The 27,429-nt window shown below is 46.1% G+C and overlaps 1 protein-coding gene across 2 annotated transcripts; it reads left to right on the top strand.

Moving 5' to 3' along the window:
• On the top strand, nt 1–26,722 carry SHOX (short stature homeobox). Of its 2 annotated transcripts, none has more exons than XM_048494619.1 (5): nt 1–705; nt 4,402–4,610; nt 11,970–12,027; nt 12,121–12,209; nt 18,205–26,722. In XM_048494619.1, the coding sequence occupies exons 1-5, from the start codon at nt 396–398 to the stop codon at nt 18,448–18,450; spliced, it is 912 nt and encodes a 303-aa protein (XP_048350576.1). In that variant the 5' UTR covers nt 1–395; the 3' UTR covers nt 18,451–26,722. The 2 variants fall into 2 exon arrangements, with proteins under 2 accessions (XP_048350576.1, XP_048350575.1); XM_048494618.1 differs by having other exon boundaries at nt 12,121–12,212.
• The last annotated feature ends 707 nt before the right edge of the window (nt 26,723–27,429 follow it).

The following is a 27,429-nucleotide window of genomic DNA, read 5'->3' as shown; positions in this document are numbered from 1 at the left end:
CCAAAGCGTGATGAAATGCAAAGAAAGCCAATTGCTGGCCTGAGGTGGGGAAGCGCGCTCCTCCGAGTCCGCCCGCGACTATGGAACAGGCAGTAATTGCTGGAGACAGCCAGGGCTGGGGGGGCCGGGCCGAGGTAGCCCGGTATAAATAGTGGGATCTCAAATTGAAAGGCATAAATAACAGCAGGAGGGATCTCGCCCCATACCCAGCGCCCCGTCTTGCGCGCTGTCTTGCCGCCGCCGGTGCCGGAGAGCCAGGATGATTTAAAGCACCCCGGCGCGCACCCGCCCGCGCCCCGGCACCCTTGGGCAGAGGACGCGGCCGGCTCTCGGGAGTGGGCGCCACCCCCACCCCGCCGGGTCTCGGCGTGGCTAAGGTTCGCTCGGCCCTCGCCATGGAGGAGCTCACCGCCTTCGTCTCCAAGTCTTTCGACCAGAAGAGCAAGGAGAGCAGCGGCGGCGGCGGCGGCGGCGGCGGGGTAGGCGGCGGCGGCGGCCCCGGCGCCAAGAAGGACACCATCACCTACCGGGAAGTGCTGGAGAGCGGGCTGGCGCGGTCGCGGGACCTGGCCGCCTCGGACGCCGCCAGCCTGCAGGAGCTGGCCGAGAGCGGCGCCCACTGCCCCGTGCACCTCTTCAAGGAGCACCCGGAGAGCGACAAGGACAAACTGAAGGACTTCAACCACGCCGGCAGGACCGCCGAAGGTAAGCGCCCCCCCCCCCCCCGAATCCCACCCACTGAATCCCAGGCTGGGGTCCCTCGGCTGTAGAGGGCCAAACTTCCCGGCGCTGGGAAAGAAGGCATCCTAGGAGCGAGTTGCAAACTTCGGGGCCGCTCTGAACAATAGGCGAGGCCGAAAGGAGAGCTCCCAGCCTGGGAACCGTGTCGTTTTGCCCTTCGCTTCGTGCCCGAGATTCCGCTACCAGGGAGCAAGGGCATCTGTTGGACTGCGCCTCTATGGAGTCCCTTCCATTAGTTTAAGTGCATGAAATTGGGGGGTCACGGAGGCCTGGGAGGGGGGCTGAAGACAGAGGGAAAGAAGGGGGGCAACACGCCCCCTCTTGTAAACACCACCCGGTGTTCTCTCTCTCCTTCTCTCCCTCTCTCAGTTCCTTCCTCTCGAGTCCCTGACGTTAGATCGAGTTTTCCCTCTTCCCCCCATCGCTCTTTTTCATTCACAGTTTCCCGAAGAAAGAGCTGTTTGAAAATGGGCCAGGGCTGGGGAGGGGAGGGGAGGGGAAAGTTGAGAAAGTGTTTGTCCACCGTCCATTCGGGCAGGTTTTGTGTCTCCTGGGCTCGTCTGGTGGAATCCAACAGTGCCCGGCCATCGGGCTTTTACCAAGCGAGGTTTTTTAAATTAGGAGGGACAATTGAACCCCCAATCGTCGGGGAGGCCTCTTACCCCCGGTTGTCTCATTCCTCTCTTTAAATTCCTGAAATCATAACAGGCCTCTGGAATTGCCGCCTCGCTGTATCAAAGTATTTCAGATATTCTGCAGGGCTCCCGTTCTTCTTTTTTAAAATCACCATTTCCCAGGAAGGCCTTGTCAACAGAAACCGCAGGTTCCATGAAATATCTGTCTTTGTATACCTTTCATCATTCCGTATTTTTGTATCTTTTAAATCCTTTCTCATAGAGGGGAAACGTTAAAGTCCTTGTGATGGTTTGAATTCTGCTTAATATGCACACCCAGACATGCTTAACAGTCTAGTGTGTGATAGTGAAAGATGAGCAAATAGATGCACACTGTACAGTCACATACAATATTTGGAATATATTATTATTATTGAATGTATTATTGAATTTATTATTGAATATATTATTCTTGAATATATATTTTATATATATTCTAGAATATTATGTATAATAATTCGATTTTAGTCAGCATTTGAAATATTAAAGATCAAATAGCACAGAGGATGTCTATCTCGATTGTCTTGGTAAACATTGCAGAAACAAAATCATTACCATATTTGTGAATGACTGGAAGGTTGAGACTTGTATTCATCAAAAAGAATTGCAAGGAGAGAAGCCATTCAATCATCCATGAAAGGGGGAAATGATGCGATGAAACACACCGGTCTGGAAGTCAGTTCTATTGAAATAAGTGTAACTGACTTCCGGATAATTTGTTGAGAGGTCTGACTGTTCGCGACCATACTGTGTTAAAATGGTGTGCCTTTTGCCTCACCAATTTCACAGCCAGTCAGTAGAAAGGAAAAAGCAACACAGAACCATCTCGGGGAATCCTGCCCTTTTATGTCAGAACCCTGATCTTCTTGCAAGGAAAATATCAATAACGTGGCCACTAAACAAAATGGAAAGATGGCTCTGATAGTGTCCACGCCGTAGATGTTCGCCTTGATGATGTTCGCTTTGAGAGCTGTTTGAGACCTGCACGGGAATATGAAACGGCTTTTATTTTTCAGCGTGTTCCGCTTCAAGCAAAGGCTTTTACCCGCTAAGGAAGTGGTTGCTGAGGTCCAGTATTACCACCCTAACCTCGTGTTCTTGGAAATAATTCACGTTGATTTAAATTCGTGCTGATTTCAATTCTACATTCCTATGCAAGTGAATCTGGGTGCTGATTGTGATGCCTTATCGGAGGGGGGGGGGGGACACAGAAAAGGAAAACATATTCTTCAGGAAACAGAGCTAGACAGTAAAAGTAGCCACCGTGTTTGGCCCCGATCCTTACGTAGTTTGCTCTTGATTCTCAGTTCTGCTGAAATCTGCCCTTCCGTGGATCGCTTGGTGAGCTGCTGTGTTTGTGGTGGCCAAAAGATGGAAGTTACCATCTCAAATGTCCTGAACTAGCATATGACTCCCAAGGACCTTCCTAGGACTGAGTTCCCAGGAAATAAAGGGGTATGGTCGGATGCTCCTGTCACTTTGGGGCGTTTTCCCGGGGCCTGAGAAACGAGAGGCAGAAATGCCAAGATAAGAGCTACGTTGAAAGCCCCCTCCTCCCTCCCGCTTCCTAGTTCCAGGCGCCTTCAAAGCGGGCAGGGACCCTTTCAAAGTCATCTCTACCCCCCTCCCCCCAGTCACCGTCACTTTGACATGGGACCTTTTGCCAAAGCGGGACGCGGGACAGGAAAAAGAAGGGATCCGCAGAAGACCAGCAGGTCATCCCGTCTTCAGGGCTGCGGGAGAGAAGGGCCAGGAAGCTGCTGCAAAGACAGAGATCTCCTTGGGAGTCTTGGGGAAGGGGTGTGTGTCTCCACAGGGCCCTCTGATCCGGGCTTCTTGGCAAAGGATTCCTTCCTTCCTTCCTTCCTTCCTTCCTTCCTTCCTTCCTTCCTTCCTTCCTTCCTTCCTTCCTTCCTTCCTTCCTTCCTTCCTTCCTTCCTTCCTTCCTTCCTTCCTTCCTTCCTTCCTTCCGAGCTGGGCCTGTTGCTTCAAATAGGGATGCGACCCTTGAGGGCAGAGGGGACCCTGCTGGGGACTGTTGTTGGCCTGATCTCTTGGAGGGCTCCGGTTCCAAATTGCCAGTCTCCGAGTTCTGTGTCGCCTTGTAGCCACCGGGAAGCTTCCTTCAGCCCGGCCATCGGAGCCCGGCATAGTTCAGGCTTTCACGTAGGGCTCCCCTTTTACCTGACTAACGTCTCTCTTGCAGAGGTTTAAATGTCCTTGCAGAGGTTTCAAAAAAAATCCTTCCCCTTTCTCTGTCTGGCTCTGGCATCTCAATCCCTTCCTTTGAAAGCAACATACCCCTCCCTCCCACATCTCTCCGGGGCTGGCAGAGGCCCCGATCCACCCCCGGGCATCCTTTACCCAGCTAGGAGGACATACCCCTCCCCCCAGCAGGGCCTTGACGTTAGCTGAGGGGTGTCATTTCCTCTTTTAATAGCTCGCTGGGACTTAAATCGCCTCCAAGCTGAAGGTGGGGGGGGGGGGGACATCCGGCGCTATAACTCTTCTCTGTTGTGTACAGGCTTGGCAATCAGGAAAATAGGCCAGCCATCATATAGCTGTGATGGTCAAAGGCTAGCCTGTTGGCCAGCCGGGGTCTTCAGGCACTGGAAGTGACCAGCTGTGTGCGCTCAGCTAGGATGGGGGATCACCTTAGCTAGAGGTTGGAGACTTGTTTCTAAGGAGGGGGGCGGGGGAAAGAAAATGTACACTAGCCCTAGGCTTCTTTTAGACTTAAAAAAAAATCTGGTCTGACAAACATGGGATGAGACTCTGAGAACTCACTGTCAAACAAAAATCCATTGCATGAGAAGAACACCAGACCTGATTTCGGTCCGAAGAAGCGTTCTGTGTAGTCCGGAGACTTACTAACTAACAAGTCATGTAGGAAAACTTCTGTTCGGGGGCTCCCCAGAGTTTCAGAGGCCGGGTCCAGGGCCTTTGGTGTCCAACCGTGTGGTGTCCGTTTGCTCCTCCTTTGCAGGGATCTACGAGTGCAAAGACAAGCGGGAGGACGTGAAATCCGAAGACGAGGACGGCCAGACTAAACTGAAGCAGAGGAGAAGCCGAACCAATTTCACACTGGAGCAGCTGAACGAGCTGGAGCGGCTCTTCGACGAGACGCACTACCCGGACGCCTTCATGCGGGAGGAGCTGAGCCAGCGGCTGGGGCTGTCCGAAGCCCGGGTCCAGGTAAGCCGAGAGGGACGGGCGGGAAAAGACCCCTCCTGGCCTCGCTCCGGATCTGGGGCCGTCGGGGCAGGCGACGTCCGCGTGCTCTCAGAGGAGGCGACTCCGGAGAACAATTGGTCCGGATCAAGCTAGGCCGGTGGGGTGCTTTGGGACTGGATTATCCCGAGCGGCGTGGGGGGGGGGGGAAGCGGCCCTCCAGCTGACAAGGGCATCAATTCATGGGCCTCTATCTGGAGCGGGTGTGTGCGTTCCCCCTCCCTTAAAATACAACGTCTCCAAATCCCCTACAGAATTGGCTCTTCGCTGAGCTGCTGGCGCAGGGATCTGTGCTATTTATTCTTTTAAAACGTCCCCCATTTAGCGATCGTTTATTAGAGGGCGGACTAGGAAACAGACACGCACAAATTAGGTGGTCAACTGGAGCAATCAGGGTCGCATCGATTTCTCCCAGCAGACGCTACAGAGAAAAGGGGACCGACGAGGACCAGAACTGGCTCGCCGGGGGTGGGGGTGTGGTGGGGGTAGTGAAAGACAAGCACGGTTGGGGCTCCTGTTCTTGTCAGGAAGGGTTCTTCGATTTCCCTATTAAGGAGTTGGGTCAGAGAGCGAATCTAATGGCAATTCTTCTTCAATACGTTGCTTGCATCGTCGCATTGATTTCAGGGGGGCTGTAGTCCACCTGGCGCATTTTAAACGCCTGCGTGTAAAGATCAATGGTGGGAACCAGGTTTTGGACACCGAAAACTTCCGGTGCCCAAATCTCTCCCTTCAACTGGGATCTCTTAACTTTTACAAGGCTTGGAGTTCGACAGGTTTCCCCTTAATACATTAAGTGTGTGTGTGTGTTAAATTTCCCTGGGCCAGTTTTCTTCTTTAAAAAACAAACGAACAAACAAAAAACCCTAAAACCCCAGTGAAGAGAATTAGGGTGGGGGTTGATTTGGTGCCCTTAAAAAGAGGATAGTGGGAGGGGGGATACTCTGAAGGTGAAGGAGCCGGTGGGGTCCTCCCCACCTTACGCCGCCGAAGATTGATCGAACCGTCCAAGATAAATGAATGAAAAGATTACACTTTGGCTGAAGGGGACATCAACTTTTATGTCATCCTTCCAGCTCCTGCTAGCCCAGGCGCTATAATATCTTGCCAGAGCCTTGATGCAGTGTTTCTATAAAAAATAAATTACTGATAGCGTTTCTATAAAAATAAATTACTTGTAATTGAATTCTGCGCTCTTCCTTTCAAGTAGTTTATTACCGGAGTAGCGAGGCACCTTAACAGGATATTCATAGTTACAGGAAAATTGGTGTCTCGAGTGTTTGCGGGGCTTGAAATATTCCACCCCTTTTCTCCCCTCCCCTGTCAGTCTTTTTCATTCTTTCACATGATTATCTTGATTCAGGTGGGAATTGTAAACGAGGAAACGATTCTTCCTCGCCCCAGCCCCCGCCCGCCAGAAACGACTGGAAGAGAATAAGCCATCCAGCAAAGAGCCCCTTTGCAGAGAATCCTTAAATCAAAACATAAACACGGCTTGATCCGCCAAATCGGCTTCTTCTTGGGGATAAAAGAGAAGGAAGAAAAAGGAAAGGGGTGTGTGTGTGTGTGTGTGTGTGTGTCGCGGAGAACCCTAAAGATATTTTAATACCGGCAGAACAGCTTCCTAATCCCAGACTGCAGCGGGCTGTCCCTTGTTGTTAAAAGGATCCCGTTTCAATTTAGTGCGGAAAAGTGCTGTAAATAAATTGGAAGCTCCTGCGGTAGCGACTCCTTATTAACCTTTTATTTTTAGTGTTGTACCCGCAACTCATATCGCCCAGCTGTCAGGGTTATAATTGAAAGTTATGAGACCGTCGTGAGGAGCAGGCAGTAATTCAATTACGAGCAAATATCTCCGGGTTTTATGGCGCAGGGCTAAATTAAATGTCATTATTCACTGTCTCTAATGGAAATCAAAAGGAAATCAGATTAGAGCATTTGTGAAAGAAATCACTGAGTGATCCTTAATGAAGAAATAACTGTCTAAAACACTGTCCGGCGCTTTACTTAGCATATTCATGACTCGTTGGAATTGATCGGGAATCACACCCGGCTTGATTTATTAGGGCGGCGCGCGCAGGCTAATCCATCACGTTTATCCGCCTCTTCCCTTTCCCCCCATCCGGAGCTGCAAGGGAAGGGGCGCGCTCCCGACGGCGCCCTGGGAAGGCCACCCCGCGGCCCCTGAGCCCCCCCTTTAATGAGGTTTCCCAGCCACCCCTGTGCCGCGGTTCCCAATCCAGCAAGCCAAGACCAGGCATCTGGAGGACGGCAACCCCCCCCCGCCCCCCGCCATTTGTCAGTGTGTTTTAGACGACCAGGCGGATTTTCCTGGCTAGTTTGCTACACCGCTCCTGTTCAAGGGGGCTGCCCTTCGTTGACCCGCGTTTGTTTCGAGGCAGCAGTGGCGGAATCGTTCCTGTCACCCCGGGACCTCATCCTAACTGCCCGATGAGTTTTTTTCTTTGATATATTTGACCAGGTTTCGGTGGTCCGCACCATCGGGGAAGCGGAAGTTCTGGCAAGTCCCCTTCGAATTACTAACGAACTAGGGAATGCTAAAAGATTTGGCTTAATTAACCCGGACTAACCGATCTGGATTTAAAAGAAACGAGCAACAGAATATCCAGGGCTTGCCTCTTGGCACTGAGGGTGCTATTAATACTGCTGAAAATTCACGCTAACAATGAAAGGTCGCAGCAGGTATTTAAGGCGCCTTCTAAAAGATCCCAGTGGCAAAATAACCTCCCTCTTTCCGATAGTTCCTTTTGATAAAAAAGCAGGGGGGGGGGCGGAATTCATGGGAAGTGGAACTTGGGTGATGGCAAAGGAGCTAGGAGCCAACCCCGAGTTCAAGTCGGGGGTGCCTGGGCTGAGGGCGGCGAACCCCTACCCTTGTGAAACGGAGTTCCATAAAAATCAATAGGCTTTGCCCGCAGGGAGGGGGAAGGAAAGCGATTCAGGGTTGACGCGCGAGTCAGCCCGAACTCCACAGGCTTCAAGGGAGGCCAGGGAGGCGGGTCGGCCTCGCTTGTCAAAAGCTGCCTGCGTGTTCCCCTGCTGGGGGAAGCCAAGGCAGTGCTGGTGAAGGGAAGGGACCCGGGGAAAGCGCCTGTCCTTGGCCCAGGGATACCCTGGGTGGTGTGTGCGATCCCGGGCGCCGTCGGGGGTCGAGCCATCTCCACTCTGCGCCTCTTAACTCGAAGCATCCTCCGTTAGGGACCCTGAAGGGAGGGAGGGTGTGTGTGTGTGTGTGAAGCGATCTGCCTCCAGCGCCAAGCAGGCCAAGTCCCGCTGAAGTCCCCCTCGGATAATGAGTGCGTCTGGAAGCCTTTCTTTGCACTAATTACTCCGTTGTAAATGGCCATCATTAAGGGCGCGCAAGAAAAGCTGTGAGGCGAGAACGGGCACGGCGGGGAGGGGGGGAGGCGCAGTTAGTGTTAATTAACCCGGACGCGCGACTGGGCGAGGGGCGACACGCGCGAAGAGGAGGGACAGAGCGGCGGCGGCGGCGGCGGCGGCGGCGGGGTCGCTGAACGACTCACGTGGGGAGGGGGCGCTGCGCGGAGCCTGAGACCAGAGGCTGCATCCTGGAAAAACAGCCGTCCATAAAAATGCGCTGCTCTCTGCTGATGCGCGCTCCCGGAGCTGTTGGGCGCACAAGGGAAACGCTGGGGCACCCCTCAAGTTCTGCATTTGCTGAGGAAAGGGAGAGTTTCCGGAATTGGGGGAGGATTAGTGGACTGTAGTTTCCGGGATGGCAGGATTAGAAGTAATTCCTTAAACCCGAATTTGGAAAGAAGTCGATTTAAAATACACACAACAACAACAACAACAACAACAACAACAACTCGGCAGGGGCGCAGAAAAGAGAAATCAGGGTCTAAATGGATTTATAGTGGGATTTGTAGTAGGAGCACCCAGATCTGATTGAAAATATATATATTTACAACTGGGGATCAAATGGAGACCTGTTGAATGAACCCCGCGGAGGTCCTTCAGTTTGAATTGGAATTAATTCACAGAGATTGAGTGGACTTCCATGCAAGTGATTAAGGAGGCCACCATAGAGCCAAAGACCTCAGAGTAAGGCCCAATTAACACAGTAGGATTTCTGAACAAACATGTAGATGTTTCAAAACACTGCACCTTGTACGTATTTGTAAGACCCACTTTAATCCATGCAATTTACTCCCTGGTAGAGAGGCCCTTGTCGTGCCATAGGCGTGCGCTGCCGCCAGTTTGCTTTGGATTTGACTGGGGATTATTTTAATTATTATTGTAAGGCGCCTTGAGCCAAGAGGAAAGGCGGAATAAAAATATTTTACAAATAAATAGATTCAGTTCAATTGCGTCGATTCCCTCGGGTCTGGTGGGTCACGGCTGGATAAATGTGGGAATCGTTAGGAGTCCCTGCTGGTTTCGGATTGTACCCTTAACCGGTTTAAATCGCGCATTCCGGATATGTTTTCACGGAAGTAATTCCCACTATTCTACAGCTATAACTTCCGAGTAAACGCCTACACGCGCTTGGCTGTAATCCCTCACTGATCTGAGAGGGACTTCTTTCCACGAAACATATTACAGACGAATACTCCACATTTTTGGATTTAGTTCAGTTGTGGATCAACAGTTCTTAACTAGCAGTTAAAAGAAATCTGTTCCAAACCGTAATAGGGAACGCCACAGAAGCACTTTTCCTGTATTGGGGGGTAAGGCTGAACATGCGAGACAAAGTGGGGCTTCTTTTCTTCCGGATTCCGCCCCCCCCCCCCCCCCCCAGTAGTAGGAGGAGAGACGCCCTGTGGGCCGCTCTGTAGGAATGGAGCCCCGGTCAGTGGTCGGCGAAGTTCTTCTGGCCCCTGAGTGTGGTCCTGAAAGGAGATTCAGTTGGCCTCCCGCTCCTATGACGCTTTTGTGGGATCTGTGGCCCCTTCCGCACATGCAGAATAATGTACATTCAGTCCACTTTCACAATTGTTTGGAAGTGGATTTTGCTATTCCGCTCAGTAAAATCCAGCTTCAAAGTGCTTTGAAAGTGGATTGAAAGTGCGTTATTCTGCATGTGCGGAATGGGCCTTACTGGCTTACTCCAGCGGCTCCCGAGAACTACAACTTTTATAGAGTGTTTGAAGTCCGATTCTGAAAGACGCTTAAAAGTACTGCGAAAATAAAATCCAAATAAACTAAGGCGCTTAAACACATACGCTGAACTTCCATCCTTCTCTTTGGTAAAAGTCCTTACAGAAGGTTTCTCTGCTGCCCAACTGGCGCAGGGAGTCCTTCCTGAAGGTAAAGGTCTCAGAAACCTGTCAGCTCCGAAATATTGTACTGCAGGGCTGTGGGCAGACGGAGCCCACAGTATGTCCTTCCATCCGTCTGATTTTGTGTTGCGGAAAAGTATTTCCAAACGAGATTCTTGATGCGCAACAACCAGGTGTTCATGAGTCCCTCAGATCCTACTACAACGGGTGTGCATGTGGAGTGTGTGTGCTTGCTCTCCTTCCGACATAACACAGCCTGAACTGCTTATTCTCCGCCTGGCTTGTTGGCAGATCACTTTTTCTGGCCTCGCCATGAGGTACTCACTTCCGGGGGGAGGACTCCGTGGCCGGTGGTATTAGGAACGCCAGTAAGTCTGGGAACAGTGCCGGCGCCGGCGCGGAGAAGCCTCTGCCTGGTTGCAGTTCAGGGGGGTTCTTTCCCCAGGCCAGGAGCATCTAGACCTGGCGCAAACTCCCGGCTTCTGCTCCCAAAGTGACTTGTATTCTTCGCGGTAAAAATAGCCAGATGCCCAGCGCACCAATGATCCCTTTCATATGGTTATGATTGCTCTGCCTCGTTTATGAGAAGGTTAGTTAGGAGGTGGTAAAAAGGAAGGTCAAGGACTGTCATTCAGAGGAGACTGCGGAGTCTTTAAGGCAAAAACTGGATTTGCGGACCCTTCACATCCAATCCCAAATAGTCCTGGCTGGCCCTCTTGGCTGACCTTATAGGGACGCTTCTAGGGCCACTTGATAGGGTTTTGGGAGGTCTATGTATTTTCTAAGGCTTTCAGGGACGGAATCAACTGGGTGTGGTGGGTTTTCACACAGGCTCAAGTCTATCGGAGGGAGAACACCTCTGCCATGGCTTGTGCCACGATTTCGTTCATTTATGGCCTATTTTTCTCTTCATCGTAAACCCGAAGTGACTTCCAGGTTTCTCCTTTCCTTCTGTGTACCCAGTGAAATGCCTCAGTCTCAGGAACCCTGCTAGGAAGGTCACTATGGTCGCCATTCTTAGACACCCTTCCGTTTCCATTTAAGTCAATGGGCTTGAAAAGGCTGTCGCTTTGCGTAGGATGGGGACTGTTAAATACACTTGCTGGTAAGGAATTACCACGGAAATAATCACTCACTTTTAGAATAAATATGCTTAAAACCGTGACTAACTCCTTTTATCGCTGGTGACCCGAAGGTTGACGCTCAGGTGACTTTCTTCAAGGCCACACCAGCAGCTCTTGACAAAGTTTGCTTTTCAGATTAGTGGCATCGTAACAATATGTAGAAGAATAGGGATCACGCAAGCGATTAAAATGTGTGTGTGTGTGTGTCTGGGGATTTTTTAAAAATAGAAACGGTGTCCCTGACAGATGCTTGCCCAGTTCTCTTTGATAGCGCCAGCTACAGTTTGCTTTCGATGGGGCCCTCCCAACTCGATCCATCGAAACTAGTTGAGCCAGCAACTCTCACACAACTGCCTGCTGAGGAATTCTGTGTCGGCTGGAACCTTGCGCATTGCAACCCATTTATCTTGCTGATCATCCAATGGGCTGCTTGGTGGCATTTCTCTCTCTTGCATCCTAATGGCAACAGGAAGCCACGATCCTTGGGGAAGGCAGGCCATATGCGTGCTCAGAAAAATGCGTGCTCGTGTGGCCCTGATGTCGTGGTGTGTGTTCTGGCGACGCCCAGTGGGAGGCTATGCTGTAGATCTGGCACTGCGCCCACACATCGGGGGGGGGGGCAGCTATCATATGTGTGCCCCCATCTGCTGTGCTTGGATAGAGAGAAAGTGAATGGAGGAAAAAACCCACCATTCGTCTTTAATTAATTGAACCACTTGTCATCAGTTTACCCATCCCGTCCAATTTTGTTTTAAGCGTGTCAGCCTTGCCCCATGTCCTGGAGAAGGCTCAGAGCCTCTTGCGAGGTAAGAAGCTTTTGGAAGGGCCCAGGATCAAACTTGGTCTTGGCTGCCAGCTTGCAGACTGGTCCCCCTTGATGGTCCAGCCATCACAACCCCTTTCTCTCTCTCTCTCTCTCTCTCTCTCTTTGCAAGGTTTGGTTCCAGAACCGAAGAGCCAAATGCCGAAAGCAAGAAAACCAGATGCATAAAGGTGGGTACAGCTCAGCGAGGAGGGACTACGAGGAGGGCGCCTGTCGGGCTCTGCCGGGCTCCTTCCTCACCCGAGGCGTCTCTCTGCTTGCAGGGGTGATCCTAGGGACGGCCAGCCACTTGGACGCCTGCCGAGTGGCGCCCTACGTCAACATGGGCGCTCTGAGGATGCCTTTCCAGCAGGTAGCTCGTTTTTCTTCCTATTAATCCCTTCACCTGCCTGCCTTCCTTGACGTTTCCTGACAATACAGGTTGCAAAGGGGCGGGGCTTTTGATAGGCACGCCCTCCAAGCGGGCTGTAAGGACGAGGGGGTGGAGCCAGGAAGCCACGCCCTCCGTATTTGGAAGCCTTTTCGCACGGCTCCGGATAGGGCTGGGAAGTTGACTCTCCTTACTCAGGAGTCTCGAAGTATCTTAATTTATATATATATATATATATATCCTTCCTTCCTTCCTTCCTTCCTTCCTTCCTTCCTTCCTTCCTTCCTTCCTTCCTTCCTTCCTTCCTTCCCTCCCTCCCCCCCCTCTCTCTGATGGCAATTAGCTTCCCCTCAACCATTCTGTCTTCATAAGAACCTTGTGAGGTAGGCTAGGATGAGATTGTGTATTGGTCAAAGGTCACCCAGCAAGATTCCATGGGGGGGGGATTGCCTCGTCCAGCATTTTAATCATCACACAGCCCAGCATATGCTGTCTGTCCAGTGAGGATTAGGATGATGAAGTAACACCGGTTGAGAGGTACCTTCTGCTATAGCCCAAATGCAGAACTTCTTTCGGGTTCCTGGATATTCTAGCATTTGCAATCTGCCTCTTGTCAGGATCCTACCAATACAATCCTTTGCCCACCCAACAAATTAGGTAGAAAGATTCAAAGTCACCCGTGTAGCTATTGACAAACAGAGGCTTGGTTCTCATTCAAGGTGTGAAATGGGCTCTGGCCTGTAGTTCTTCAAACTAGTGATGGAAGGGCTAGTACAGCTGTATGCTTCTCCCTTAAAAAAAAACCCAACAAAACCATTTGGAGAAAGCTAGCATGTCAGGAAAACAGCCTCCAATCTGCAACAAAGGAATGTAAGACTTAGTTTTATTTTTAAAATGAAAGAAGAAAAAGAGTTTGGATTTATAGCCTGCATTTTTCACCTGTAAGAAGAATTAAGGTGGCTTACAAATTCCTTCCCTTCCTCTCCCCACAACAGAAACCATGTGAGGTGGGTGGGGCTGAGGGCGTTCCGAAGAACTGTGACTAGCCCCAGACCACCCAGCAGGCTTCATGTGTAGGAACAGGGAAACAAACCTAATTCACCAGATTAGAGTTGGCTGCTCATGTGGAGAAGTGTGGAATCAAAACCGATCCCCCAGATTACAGGCTGTCACTCTCAACCACTACATCATACTGATGCCTTCTGCACATGCAGAATAATGCCCTTTCAATCTACTTTCACCATTGTTTGCAAGTAGATTTTGCTATTCTGTACAGTAAAATCCAGCAGCAAAGTGCATTGAAAGTGGATTGAAAGTGCATTATTCTGCATGTGTGGAAGGTGCCTTAGTGTAGTTTTACCTTTAAAACTTGTCATTAGTCTGACAAGAGACAGCAGAAAACATGAATAAATGAGAGAAATAGGGCAGGGAGGAATGGGTTAGCAGTAGGGAGGCAGGGCCAAAGACTTGGGGCCCTTCATGAGGGAGAGCCTGTTGGGAGTCACTTGGATGGTACTGATTACTTCCAAAGTGGCTTCTGGGAGGCTAAGGCCCCTTCGGCACATGTGGAATAATGCACTTTCAATCTACTTTCACTGTTGTTTGCAAGTGGATTTTGCTATTCCACACAGCAAAATCCAGCTGCAAAGTGCATTGAAAGTGGATTGAAAATGCATCATTCTGCATGTGCCGAAGGGGTTTATAGCAGGACACCCCATGCAACTTACAAACTGACTTCCAGCCTTGGCTTTTGGTGAGTTAGAGCTGACATCATCAGATCTATGAGATGGCCATCCACTAGGCCAGGGGTAGGGAACCTGGGGCTCTCCAGATGTTCAGGAACTACAATTCCCATCAGCCTCTGTCAGCATGGCCAATTGGCCATGCTGGTAGGGGCTGATGGGAATTGTAGTTCCTGAACATCTGGAGAGCCTCAGGTTCCCTACCCCTGCACTAGGCAGACATATTTGTACTGAAAGCTACAGATAAGAGAAAGGTGTTTGGGAGGTGGGGGTGCAGAGACGAGAGGAGGATAGGATTAGAAGTTCCATCAGCTGCAGCCGTCTCTGCCTCCTTCCCAAGATCTGCGGTGGCATCTCGGGCAATGCGCCGCATCACACTCCGCATTGCTGATGACGGAGGACAAGACTCAGGAGGGCTGCCAGCTTTCTAAACCGAGCCAGCTGCGGCGCTTGGAACGGCAAGCCTTTCCCCACTTACCTTAAGCCCCACGCAAGTAGCGCGGGACCCCCCCCCCCGCACTCCCCACGAGAGGGGCGGTGACAGTGCAGCTGCCCCGAAGCTGCTGCTGTCGCGCCCCCTCAGCGCGCGGCATCCCTCACCCCTCAGCGTGCGGCAGATGAATGTAACTCTTGCAAAGGGCGCCTTTTGATGACCCTGTGCAGAGCGCGGGGTCGTGGGGACGTCCGGGCGTGCACCAGGGATCCCGTGCGCTGAGAGAAGCGCGTGGCATAGGGGGGAGGCATAGGGGGGATCATGCTGAGTGGGGAAATGCCCGCTGTCTTATCTCCCTCCTTCCAGGAGATAGCCTTGATCTCCATCCATTGGGGAAAGCAGCATCACCTGACATCCACAGAGTCAGACGTACCTGAGACTCCACAGGCGCTCTGTGGTCACATGGGTGCTTGCAGAGAGCCTGGTGTGACTTTAAAAAAGCCCCCCTCTCCAACTTGCTGAGAAATGCCGCATATAAGATACAGGTCAGCAAAGGCCACAAGATGAAAGCCAGAAAAAACTTGACTCCAGGCAGGAAGTCCTGTATGGGAGGGCAGGCAGATCCTGCCGTCCCTGGAGATCCTGGCACTCGATGACATCCCTCGATGGAGACATGGCAGAGACTTCTTCTCAAGGTCTGGGAAGGAAGAAGGAAGTCCCACCACGAAAACCAAGCAATAAAATTGGCAGATTTCTGCAGAAGCACCAGTGTTGCCCCAGGCGCCAGGAAAGCAGTTTGTTTCCCCAGGGTTTCTTAAAGAACAACTGGAAGATGGAAAGACCACAAAATCCTGGGAAAGGAAGGGAAAGGAGCTTGTAAAACACCTTGAGTCTCCTTACAAGGAGAGAAAGGTGGGGTATAAATCCAAACTCCTCCTCCTCCTTCCCACCCCCCTTACACAGAATAGCCTGGACTGCCAGTTTTCAGTTTTCTCTCTATTGTCTCTTATGGGTGAGAGCAAAATTGACCAAGGAAGTGTCCCTATTTTCCAGGGATAGAATGGATTTCTCCTGCAACAGGCAAGGAAGGAGATGGAGAGAAGAAATGAACCCCCAGACAAGACAGGGGACAGGACACATGTGTGTCTGGTCAAGGCCCCCCCCCCATTAACAGTGTTTATGGTTTTCAAAAATTATCCAGCCCTTTTCATGTCTATAGATGTAGAGCGAAATGCACAGGCAGTCTTTCATCTTGGGGAAAAGGAAATGTGCTTGCAATGAATGCAAAGGCTAACTGACCTGCACTTAGCGATTAAAAAACAGAAACAAATTTAAAGTATTGAATAGCCGTAGCCTCACACACCAGGCCTGGCACTTTGAGTTGGGTGGGCTTGGTAGTCTCTAGTGAGTCTAGTAGTGGCACCTTAAAGATGAACAAAATGCAATCCAGCATGAACTCTCCTGAGTCAGAGCACAGTTCATCAGGTGGGGAATAGATAATTTGAATCACAAGCATGTACAGGCATTTGTATTTCCACTTCACAACCCTTGGAGACATCTTCTCCAATGCAGGGTGAGCTAAGCCTCTTAAGCTATTTCTAATCCCTTATTAGCGTGTTTATAGGTGGCTATAAATAGCCATTTAACCCAGAAAATGTTCAAATAGGAAAAAGGAGAAGAGACCAGATGGAGAATGCAGCAGGATGTATCCAGCAGAGAACAGTATGGAACTTTACACAGATTCACTCCCTTGTCTTAGCTGAAGCATGCCCTGAAGTGCACAGGGTTTGCAGAGGTTCGGGCTGCAAGTGTTTCTGTTAAGGTTTGGGAGTGCTGACATCAGCTGCAACATAGTTATTTACAGTGGAGTCCTAAGAAGAGTTAAACCTTTCTAGAATACTGGCTTCAATGGACTTAGATGAATGTAACTCTGTTTAGGATTGCACTGTTAATCTATTAAAACTGCAGCCTCTCCTTTATTCGTTTATTTATACCCAAGCTTTCTGCCTAACAGGGACACGTGGCGACTTACATAGCTCTCTTCTTCATTTTATCCTCACAAGGCCCCAGGTTGTTGGCTGAGAGTGTGTGACTGGCTCAAGGTGAACCACTAATCTTCTATAGCAGTGTGGGGAGTTGAATCTCAGTCTTCCAGATCCTTGTCCAACACTAGTCTCACCTTAATTCTGCCTCCACCTCCCCGGAATTAAACTGGAGATTATAGACATACACACAAATGAACTTTCCTGTCTTCCCTGGAAGTAGTAACTTTGTCTGAGCTATTGATAGAAGGCGCCTCTTTGACGGGACCTTGAACTAGACTCCAGGAGGGGAAGAGTTCATGTCTGTTATGAGCTAACTGTCAGAAAAGTCAAGCAAGGGCAATTTGTGCTTGTAGTTATTAGTTGTATGAACACCGAGGGAGAAACCAAGAGGAGGCTTCTGGCACTTTGAGGACTAACACAAATATTCTGGCATCAGCTTTGTCCAACAGTGCATTTTCTTATTTATGCCATATTTAGTATTTTTTTAAGAAAAAGATTTCTCAAGACTCTTTTTTGGTTTGGTACAGCAAATCAACATAACCATCCCTTTGGAACTGAGCATTGTCTCTGGGCTACGTAACAAGGAAAGGATTACTGGAAGGTAGATTTCTGATGGTTGCCGTGCCCAAATCCTGTGAACAGTATTAGAATGAAGACAGTTTTTAAATACACTGTAAATGCATCCTAACAGCATTTGTTTCCTCTTTGTTTTGACTCCATGTGAGAATGTCTTCCTTTCATTGTATCTTCCCTGTGCAAGGAAACATATTTCTTATGCATGAACTTATGGCTAATTAATATCTACTACTCCTTGGAAGGATGGCTGGAAGTCATGACCCCAAAGGAAAGCTCTCCCTAAAGGAAATCCACGCCCACTCATTGCCACACCAAGCCACCCAGTTCATTGAAATGACATACAAAGCAGTGCTGCAATGTCCAATTATTTAATGACCACAATAAGTGATTATTTGTGTCACTGGGAAGACTAACATTGCTTTATCCCAGCATGAGTTTTGTGGACTTCAAAAATAAAATTGTACTTGTCTAGAAGGAGCCATGTTGGTAGTCACAGTCTAATTTGGCTACCCTTTGAACTTCCAACCACAGAAAATGCCCAAGAATTCAAGGGGTCTATGAGCTATGTTTCTCTGTCGTCTCCTTTGGAAAGCCACACCTGAACAGGATTACACCTGCCCTTTTGTCCACCATATAAGGTCTAGTCTAGACAATATAGTAATCACAGGGGAATATCTGTTTCCACTTGATATATTTGTTCATTTATAAGAGTTATCATCTGCATTTGGCATCTTGGCTTGATGGCTTGTCATTGCAAGCATCAGCTTAAAGAATTTCATGATGATTTTGTGGGCCTTTTTAAGCATGTGGAAAATAGAGAAGTTTGCATTATGCTTCCAGAACGACACTTTTATTAGTATATGCCCACAGAGTTCTACTTCCAGACCATCTGAATGAGCAGAGACATCTCTCTGTCTGTGTGTCTATGATTCTCCTTCACAGTGATGGATTCCACAACTTCTTTTGGCTAGTTAGCACAGAGTCATAGGATATGGAAATTCCAGAGCTATGAGAGGCATACACACATTGCAATTGACATTTTTTTTAAAAAAAACCTTTTACACCAGCAATGCATATTATCTTTTACATAGTATTTGCCAGATATCTCATCACTATCCAGGAACGTGGTCAGCTGCATTGTGCAGACTGGGTCTAATTCTCTTGTGTGGTTCTTTTCCCAGGTCCAAGCTCAGCTGCAGCTGGAAGGAGTCACCCACGCACACCCTCACCTCCACCCTCACCTGGCTGCGCATGCCCCTTACCTGATGTTCCCTCCTCCCCCTTTTGGACTCCCAATTGCTTCATTGGCAGATTCAGCCTCTGCAGCTGCCGTGGTGGCTGCAGCTGCAAAGAGCAACAGCAAAAACTCAAGTATTGCAGATTTGAGGCTGAAGGCCAGGAAACACGCAGAGGCCCTGGGGCTTTGACATTTCCTTCCCAGATGCCTGTTCGTTGCCAAGGATGGACAATAATTCTCCCTCCTCATCTCCTTTAGCCCATCTCCAAGCTTGGCTGGGATCTGGACAGTTGTTACTTTTCAAAAGGCCTGTCAGTACTTCTAGAGATGATCCGCACTGGCCAGTCCTGTTCCCTTCTTCCTTTCAGCAACTTATTCAGTTGATCTGAGAACTGAAGGACTCGTCCACCTTACCATCACATTTATAAAAGAGCACTTAGTGCTAATTATTAAACTGTTCTGTTGCTGCCAGATGAATAGGGAGAGAACACCCTGAATCCCGACATAATGCATCGGTTTAGAACAAAAATCCAGACAACCTTCGGAGGAAAGTCAGTGAGGGGGAAAACCCATCAACCCAAGTGAAATCTGTGCCACTTGGAACACTTGGAGTTTGACCCTGGCCAAAGTGATCATCCTGTCAGCCCAATGCCGCCTGCTGCCGCCAGTTTTGCTATCTTGTGCATGTGCCTAACTTTAAACACCATTTGAAAAATCACCAATTACATTGAAACAAGAAAGCTTAAAAAGTATCCTTGGGGCTGGTCTCCATTAAGATGATGTTTCTTCTTTGTTGCCAACAGTATTATTTCAATCCCATGAATTTCTTCCATCACCGTGGACTGCTGCTGCTACCGCTGCTGCAGAACTGCTTTGAATTTAAATGTGGAATTTCAGATCTGAGACAAGGCAGTTTTCTTTAAACAAAGCAGCAATAACACAAACATGTGTCCAAAAGGCTACATCTTTTGCATGGAACAAACAGCAGTGGAAGAGTGTGTGAAAAGAGAAAGAGAGAGAAACCCAAATGTGTGGTAACGGGGACAATTATGTACACATCTGTTTTATTAAGTACCATCTGAACCAGCCACATTGCTCATGCCATATGAACAGGTTTATTTCATCACTTTTATTTCCAAATGTCTGGATCTCTCAATAGAAAACCATGCTGGTTTACAGGATCTAGAATGGTCGATTCATCTGTTAAAGATGGACACACACTTTAAAAGGCATAATACTGATGCAGCATTAATTTTAGTGAAATGCAATTAAGTGCAGTAAAGTGCAATACTGTATATATTATAGATTAAAAGGAAAAAAAAACAGCTGCACATTCTTATTCTGTTCATAGCCAACTTTGTAGGAACTGTAATCTGGTCCTATGTGCTCAGACCTGAGAGTTGCCGTTTTGTTGCCAAAATAATTTAGTTCTGAGCCTTCTATAGATTGGTAAATAAATATGAATTGCATATATAAAAGAGAAAATGCCATGATTTTGAATCCAGTTCACGTGCCATATTTCTGGGCACTAAGCTCAAAAGTCTGTATTAATTATTATAATAATTATTATTTTGTTTGATATCACAGCTGCCAGTTCTTTAGCTGGTTGTTGGCCTTTCATTACAATTTGAGCCTCACCCAGAGGCCTAGGAAGCTGTAATGTATCGGCCTAGTATTCTTGCAGACCCCAGCAGGGCAGCCTTCTGAATCTGACAGATGTTAATTTTGTTGATTTGAAGATGTTTCAAGTGCTGCCCTAGTGTTTTTGGAATGGCGCCTTATTATTGTTATTATTATTATTATTTGGCAATTGTTTTGAAATAAGGAAATAACAACCAAGTCAGTGGCATATAGAGGTGGACAAGTTCAGTGGCTGAGTTTTTTTAAAAAAGGACAAAATTTGTACATATCACATATCAGTTGCTTTTAAGTACATCAGATAGTATAATTTACCATTACTCATAAAAATGGGAGAAATCCTTTGAACTGAAATTACCAAAGTGTCTGGGTTAATTATACCCATCTCCCTCACTTTTATGTAAATCCCTTTAAACCAATGCATTAACTGGTGCTTCTTTTGGAAAAAATACTGGTCTTGTCAACTTCTACCACCCTGTTTATGCCTTTAGTAACAAGGCCTAATGGTTGGAATCTTTGCCTCTCAATATCAATGTCATAAAGTCATTCAGCTTTTGCATTTCCCTCCAGGGTATTTATAATTTGTTTTTAAAGAAATATGTTTGCAGTTTGAGATAATGGCTAATTTTGATCAGTGTCCACAGGACAGAAAACAAAAATCATTGCATTTTCCCCCCAAAGTAGAGATCTGCAATTCCTGCTTCTTCCTTCCAGTGTTGGTATTTTCCAACTAACGTGTAACCTCATTGTTGGGATTTTATCCCCTCTTCCTCCACATATTTATTTTGTGTAAAGTGATTTTATTTTGGACATGTTTAAGCATTGATACATGATTCCTGACTTTCCTACCTCTTTGTGAAAGCCCCAGTACCTCGTAAAGCCAAGACTATAGTGCAAACCTAAAATTAAATTAAATAGAGCTGCAATCCTGCCTGCAATTGTATGCTTGTAGATACAACAAAATAAGCTATACAGCACACTGTAATATTAAAATCAGCTTTGCACAGGTTGACAGCCATGGTGTCCTTCAGAGAAGCCTGGGAATTTGGTTTTCTGAGACCATTAAATCTTCTGGCAGATGTCCTGAGTATTGACATGTAACTACAGTTCCCAGTATTCTTTAGAGAAAAGCCATGACAGTTAAACTGGTTTTGAGTTTGTAGCATGAATGTGCTGCACAATCTGGGTAAGTGTGCAAGGTTGCAGCTGTTAAAGAACACAGTCTATAAGGAATGTCTTGTGCAAAAGTCCCACTGAATTCAACTAATGGGAGTAGCACAAGAAGCTGAATTTTGGACTGTACTTTATGCTAGAGAATGATAGAAAAACTGGAGTCAAGCAGTAAATACCTTATGAACCTGTATATACAATGAGAAAATTAAAACATATTTATAATAAGAAGTAATCATATACTACCACAGAAAATAGTGAATATTTCTTCTCTTTCTCATACAGCTTCAACATGTAGGTGGGAGAAGGGGACCTTTTGGATCCAGTTAATTTCAATGCAGTCAATATTGTCCCATTTAATTCAGCATGAAGAAGCAGAAGTCTATGGCAATACATATTTGGTGGGGTAGATTTACAAGTATTTAGGGCATGATATGACAAAGTAACATGACAGATACATTCCACTAGAACTGAACCCCTATCTACTGTGTGAGGGCTAATAAAAGATTCATATTATACAATACCCAATTAATACATGCTGACTGCTACAGAATTTCATGCTTTAAAATGAAGAACTCCTTTCTTCCAGGTCTTGGACTATTTCTATCAAAAGAAATTGTTGACTTTTAATATGACTAATATGTCAATCAGCTAAGCCCATTAAATGGACCCATTTTGGCCCTTTAAAACCAGGATCAGATTTTTCAAAGCACAAAAGGCCATCTTTAGTGAAAATAATGGAAGTTAAGCTAATCTGCTGTTTTATACCTTCGTATTCTCTTTGGGAGCTATCTGCCACCTTTAGTAAAAGAGGTTCTTCAGCCCCTAACCCAACAGCCACATTTCTTTGTGTGACATTGTCCATATGATAGATTTCTGTTATATTAGGTAACCTTTATACCAACTTGAGATTTTCTCTGACACTGATAATCCCATATAGTACGAGCTTCGTATGCCAATAATACTTTTATTTTCATAAACAATGTACCAATGTCATGCAATCATTTTCATGCATCTGCAAAATTCTGTACACTTGCTTTGTAACATGGAGTACTGGCCACTGTTGGAGGCAGCATCTTGGATTACATGGACCACTGGTGCGATGTTTTCTTGGTTAGTACAATACAATTGGTCCAAAACTAATTTTTCTTCCAGAAGATAACTGTTGGTTTTATATTCTGATGCTGAAGAATGGAATTTGCATCTCATAGTGCTATCTATTGTGCAGTTATGCACAGCTAAGTCCCAGTTAAATCCACGCACCTTGTGCACATAACATACAACTTAGCTCCTACTGGATTGTGACAGTTGTGTTCAGGACTGAGTTGGGGAATTGCTGTTTTTGCCAGTTAGCAGGGGCCACTTCGGATGTCATTTATTCCTGATCAATAGTATATCACTTATAAAATGTGGCAGGTACATTTATTTTTCCCAGAAATGCATTTGCCACTTACCCAGTCCATGTTTTGCTACACAATAAATTCATTTGCTTCACTTTACATCATAAGGTGTAATGTATTTCTTCCCTGCACAGAAGTTAGCTTGGTGTAGGAAAACTGTCAGCTATTAGCCATTTCATCACATAGTTTGCAGAGACATACGCTGCAATCCTGTGCAAAATTGTTGAAGTCGAAAACTATTGACTTTCGCGGGCTTAGACTGGCATACTGCTACATAGGACTGCAATGTTAATCTCTCTCTTGGAAAAGAGGAAAAGGGTTTGGGATGAGTGTCAACTGCAGGAGACTGAAGAAGTAACCACCGCTGAAGAATCTACAGAACAGAGCAGCAGATAGCATCAGAAATATTTCCCTGGTTTTCATTTAATATGTAACAATAACAGCAGATATTGTTCTTCCAAAAGCTTGGGAGGCAGTTTTTTCTAGACAGCTAGAGGTGACACATTTCCCATGCGATGCCCATTCATTCTGGTATTATTGCTGATCAGCCTCTTGCCAAAAAACCCTGTTTTTTTCAGTGCTTCTAAATCTGCTAATCTGATTAATCAGAAACAAAAAAAATGGAACAAAAGAAATGAGTTGTTCCCCTTGGAATCAATGATTTATCATATCACTCTTCCCTAGAATAACTTGTCTATCTCCAGTGACAAAAATGAAGGTGCTAGTTTTTTCCTGTAGTTTTTTTTACTCAGCAAATGAATAATCAACGTGACAATCATTTTCAAAAGGAACTTTACATCTAGCTCTGAATACATACACAACTCCTCTTTTTTTTCCAGTGGCTAATCCTATATAAGCAGAAACAAAAGAATGCTCATGATTTTGCACATTCACTGGGAAATGTATCTGCCTTCTGTTGGTGGCAGCTGTACCAACTATCCAGGCTATAGGTGGCTTGATTCATACTTTACTTTGCTGCACTGTTGCCTCTCTGTCTCATATATTGTTTTCTGCTGTAGTTGAAGGAATGAATTGAACATTCAATCATTTGCAAGGTTCAAATGATTTTCTTTACCGTCTCAGAGAATTTAAAAGCTATAAACTCCAGAAATACAAATTGAATGATCCATTACGTGCTGCCAGGCCCAGCAGTCAATGAGCGCATCCAGACATACCAAGAGAGACCTGTTCTTATGGACCTGTACCATCCCAAGATAGAGGGGGGGGGGTCACTTGTTTGAAAGTAACCCTATCCTAAAAGCTCCCTGCTTGTGGAAAGCTATCACATCCTACATGAAGTTTCAGAACAAAATGTATATCATATGCTAACTTTTCATATATGGGGAACTCTTAAAACAGGATTGTTTCAATGAAGTGATAGCTTGCATGCATTGCAAAGAGGGGACTAAATTGTGTTTCATTGCGTTTTAAAAATATCTCAGTGATTAAAACAATGAAAAATAATGCTGCAACCTAACCTTGGTGGATTTTATGAAATAGGCTCTGGAATTGCATGCTATTATGGCTTGTATTTATGAAGGGCCAACTACACAGTGTGCCAAGGTCTCTGTGCTCTGTGTATGTGTGTGATATTTCTCTCTAAAGCAATTTCACTGACGTGAATATGCTCTGGTTGCCCCACCATGTTTCTAGGTCAGCTGGAAGCAACATGGTCTGCTGAAAAGTAGTTAGTTTTGGCTGACCTGAAAGGAATTCAGGTCAGCCAGAACCCACACACTACAAAGAGTGCAACAAGCTGGAGAACACAGCGCATATGCAGAGTTCTCCAGACCTGCCACCTATCTCATGATCTAGGCCAACTAGATTAGGAGTGCAGAAGGAATCAACAGGAGTGCAGAAGGAAAAGCCAGTGGTTTCTGAATTTCCTTTCTTAAGAGGGCAGGGGTACATATATAATTGGATAGAAAGAATGCAGGTCTACATTCCTTCCATATGCTTTTGTCAGTTTTCCTGATTCAGAATAGTCTATAGGGCAAATCCTTCTCTGCAGTCAAGGACGCAATATGTTGTGTAGTTTGGAATCCAAAAGTTTCCCCAAGTAACTGGTTGCATTTTCTTGCAGATGTAGAAAGTGCATGTGGATATTGTTCCCCAGGTGCAACAGGGTTAAAGATGTGAAGTGGTTGTATTGCATGCTTAATGCTCTCTTTCTGTAGTGTGGATGGATCACTAGATCAAGGTAGCAGAGACTAAAATTTGAGTGAGTTCAGACTGCAATGATGGTTAAACCGTTAACATTCGCTGCAGCTGGAATTCATTTAAGTGATATGATGCAGACCCCTGATATTTGAACTGTTTGCCATGAAATTCTATTGTTTCTAAGAGATGTTATTCAGAAATACTAAAGTGGTATTACTTATCATTATCTTAATCTGAAAGAATCAATTTAATCGTTTTAATGCATACAGTATTAAAATTATAGAAATGGCAGGTTCTGATGAAAGCTGGATACAGAATCTTGGGCCTATGTATGTTTACTTTGAAGTAAGCCTTGCTATGCTAAAGGCTTATTCCTAGATAAGTAGAAAAAGGATTACAGCCTGAAAATATCCCCATACTTGATGGTGGTCGAAGCAGAAAGTAGTTTAATTTCTGCAAAATATCTGTCCTGTATTCTTCTCTCAATATGCAGTGTTTACAGTTTATCATCATGAATTCGAATGTCAGTAAGAACATTAATATGGTACAATCAATATCTTGAAATACAAACCGATAAATCAGAAAGGACTGGAAATAAACAAGAAATCTAAACACTGGCCTGGTGATGTTAAAGGGAATTATGTCAAAGTATTTTGAGAAAGATATGACTTTGAAGCGTGCTTCACCCAAAGTTAAGCGCTCACAAGTTCCATCGATTTCAGTTAGAGTTTTTAGGCACATGATGAACTGTTTCAGAGAAAGCAGTAGGATTTTATCAATATGATCCACAGTCACACCCTCGTTATCTCATCACACCTGGGAAACTATGTGGGGGTCAGTCCTGATTAGTAGTTGAATGGAGATCACCAAAGAAATCAAGGGTTGCTGTGCAGATGCAGGCAATGAAAAGCCCAAACTCTTGCCTTGAAAACCCTCTAAGGTCACCCTAAGGTGGCTATGACTTGATGGCAAAAAACTCCACCCAAACCAAACCAAAACAATGACACTCTGCTTAGGATAGCACTTCATGATGCTTAATTTTGGGTCGGATTATGACCAAACATTTTGACTTTTTAAAAAATGATAGTTTTGTATCAACCTGTTATGTCTGGAATTTCTCACTCTCAAAATTTTGCCTCAAATATAAGCCAGTAGCTCATGATTAATCAATTGCTTCATCGTAATGTACTTCTCAAGCAAACTACAAGCAGAAGGATCAGTTTTTGAGGGGTGGGCACTCTGTTCTGTCTATTCAGTGGTATTGTTGCTGAAATGAGCAGAGGTGGAGCAAGGGGAAACTGCGCCTTGGGAGCACGCGTGCCCTGCACCCCTGTCGTGGCAATGCCTGCCCAACCCCGGAATGCCCCCAGAACTCCCCCGCCATGCCCCCTCGATGGCCCGGCCACACCTTCGCTGCTGCTCCGCCCGGGGCATCGCACCCCCCCGCCCTGTGGGTGCCAAGCCACTTGAAATGAGTAGAGTGCCTTCAGTGACAGTATGGGGTAGATGACAAATATCATCCAAGTAACACAGAATATATCAAATTTGCATTGGGAAAAGTTTATTGAAAGGCATTCCGTTAATAAATCTTGGCCAATGGTATATGTAAATTGCATCCCAGAGGCAAATTCCTTTCTTTCTTTGTATTGGCATATGTGGATGTTTTATTTATTGTTTTGTTTTAATGTATACTATTTTAATTATGTTGAGTGTAAATTTGATGTTGTTTTGAATTAAAAATATTTTTAAGCAGTTGCTTAAGCTGGATTTTGGGAAGTCACTATAATTGACTATATCACTGAAGGTTATAAATTCTGTATGCATAGTTTGAATTTACAGGAATTTAAGGGAATTTTATTATAGGGAAAAACACCCTGTCTAAAACCAACTGTTTTAAATTATATAGCCCTGTGCTATTGTGGAAATTTAAAGAAAAATAGGCATCTTTTATAATTTTAGTTATGTTTTCATACTTCTTCCTTTATGAATCCATCAATCACCTTAAGTTCTGCTTCCCGGTTGAATTATGTTAAATCTCCTGTTTGAATGTACATCTTGTAAAACTGATATGAATAAACTTATGAATAGTTGTAACCCTGTGCTTAAAAAGTACTCAGAAGAAGTGATGCCAAAGGAAATATTTCATAACAAGACTCGGAGTTAAATGTACAGAAAGATTGCTTATTATTTTTCATTTCTGTTTGTAAAAGGAAATTAATACAGTGCATATTCATAACTTGCTCTGTCTTTATGAGCAGGACTTCCAATGGAGTAAATTAAAATTTCTAATATGGCAGAATAGGAATATCGACTGCCAACAAAAATCAACATTTTAAGGCTGAAATATTGTTAGCTAGTTTCTGTTCTCCCCAGTATGCAAAATCTTCAAACATATGTTTGGAGGGAGGGATGCTGAGCAAGTTCCATGGCGAAGCCACTCAAGTGACTGGTTGGAACAGCACAATGAAGAGAGAACTGGGGTAGCACAGGGGCTCAGAGTGATGGGAGGACATAACAGGGAAGACTTTGCTTTGGAGACTTTCCAGGTGCCATTTCTCACTGTAAATGAAGACTCTGTCACATACTAGGATAGGGGCTAGAGAGCAACTTCCTTGTGGTGCTATCATGTCTTACTGCTATACATTTGTGAATTTTGGAAACATTGGGGTCAACGTTGTCGGTCTTTCCCACCACTAGATAACTGGCAGATAGAAAAAAACATATCCAGTTAGTCCTGCCCATGTAGGGCCGGTCCAGCTTTCTATGACCTTTCCTCTGGTTCTGTATCCACAGAGCTAGAT

The sequence above is a fragment of the Sphaerodactylus townsendi genome, linkage group LG04, assembly GCF_021028975.2.
Source record: "Sphaerodactylus townsendi isolate TG3544 linkage group LG04, MPM_Stown_v2.3, whole genome shotgun sequence".
Classification (NCBI taxonomy): domain Eukaryota; kingdom Metazoa; phylum Chordata; class Lepidosauria; order Squamata; family Sphaerodactylidae; genus Sphaerodactylus; species Sphaerodactylus townsendi.
Note: the sequence above shows the minus strand (reverse complement) of the source record. Positions and strands in the feature narration are given on the sequence as shown.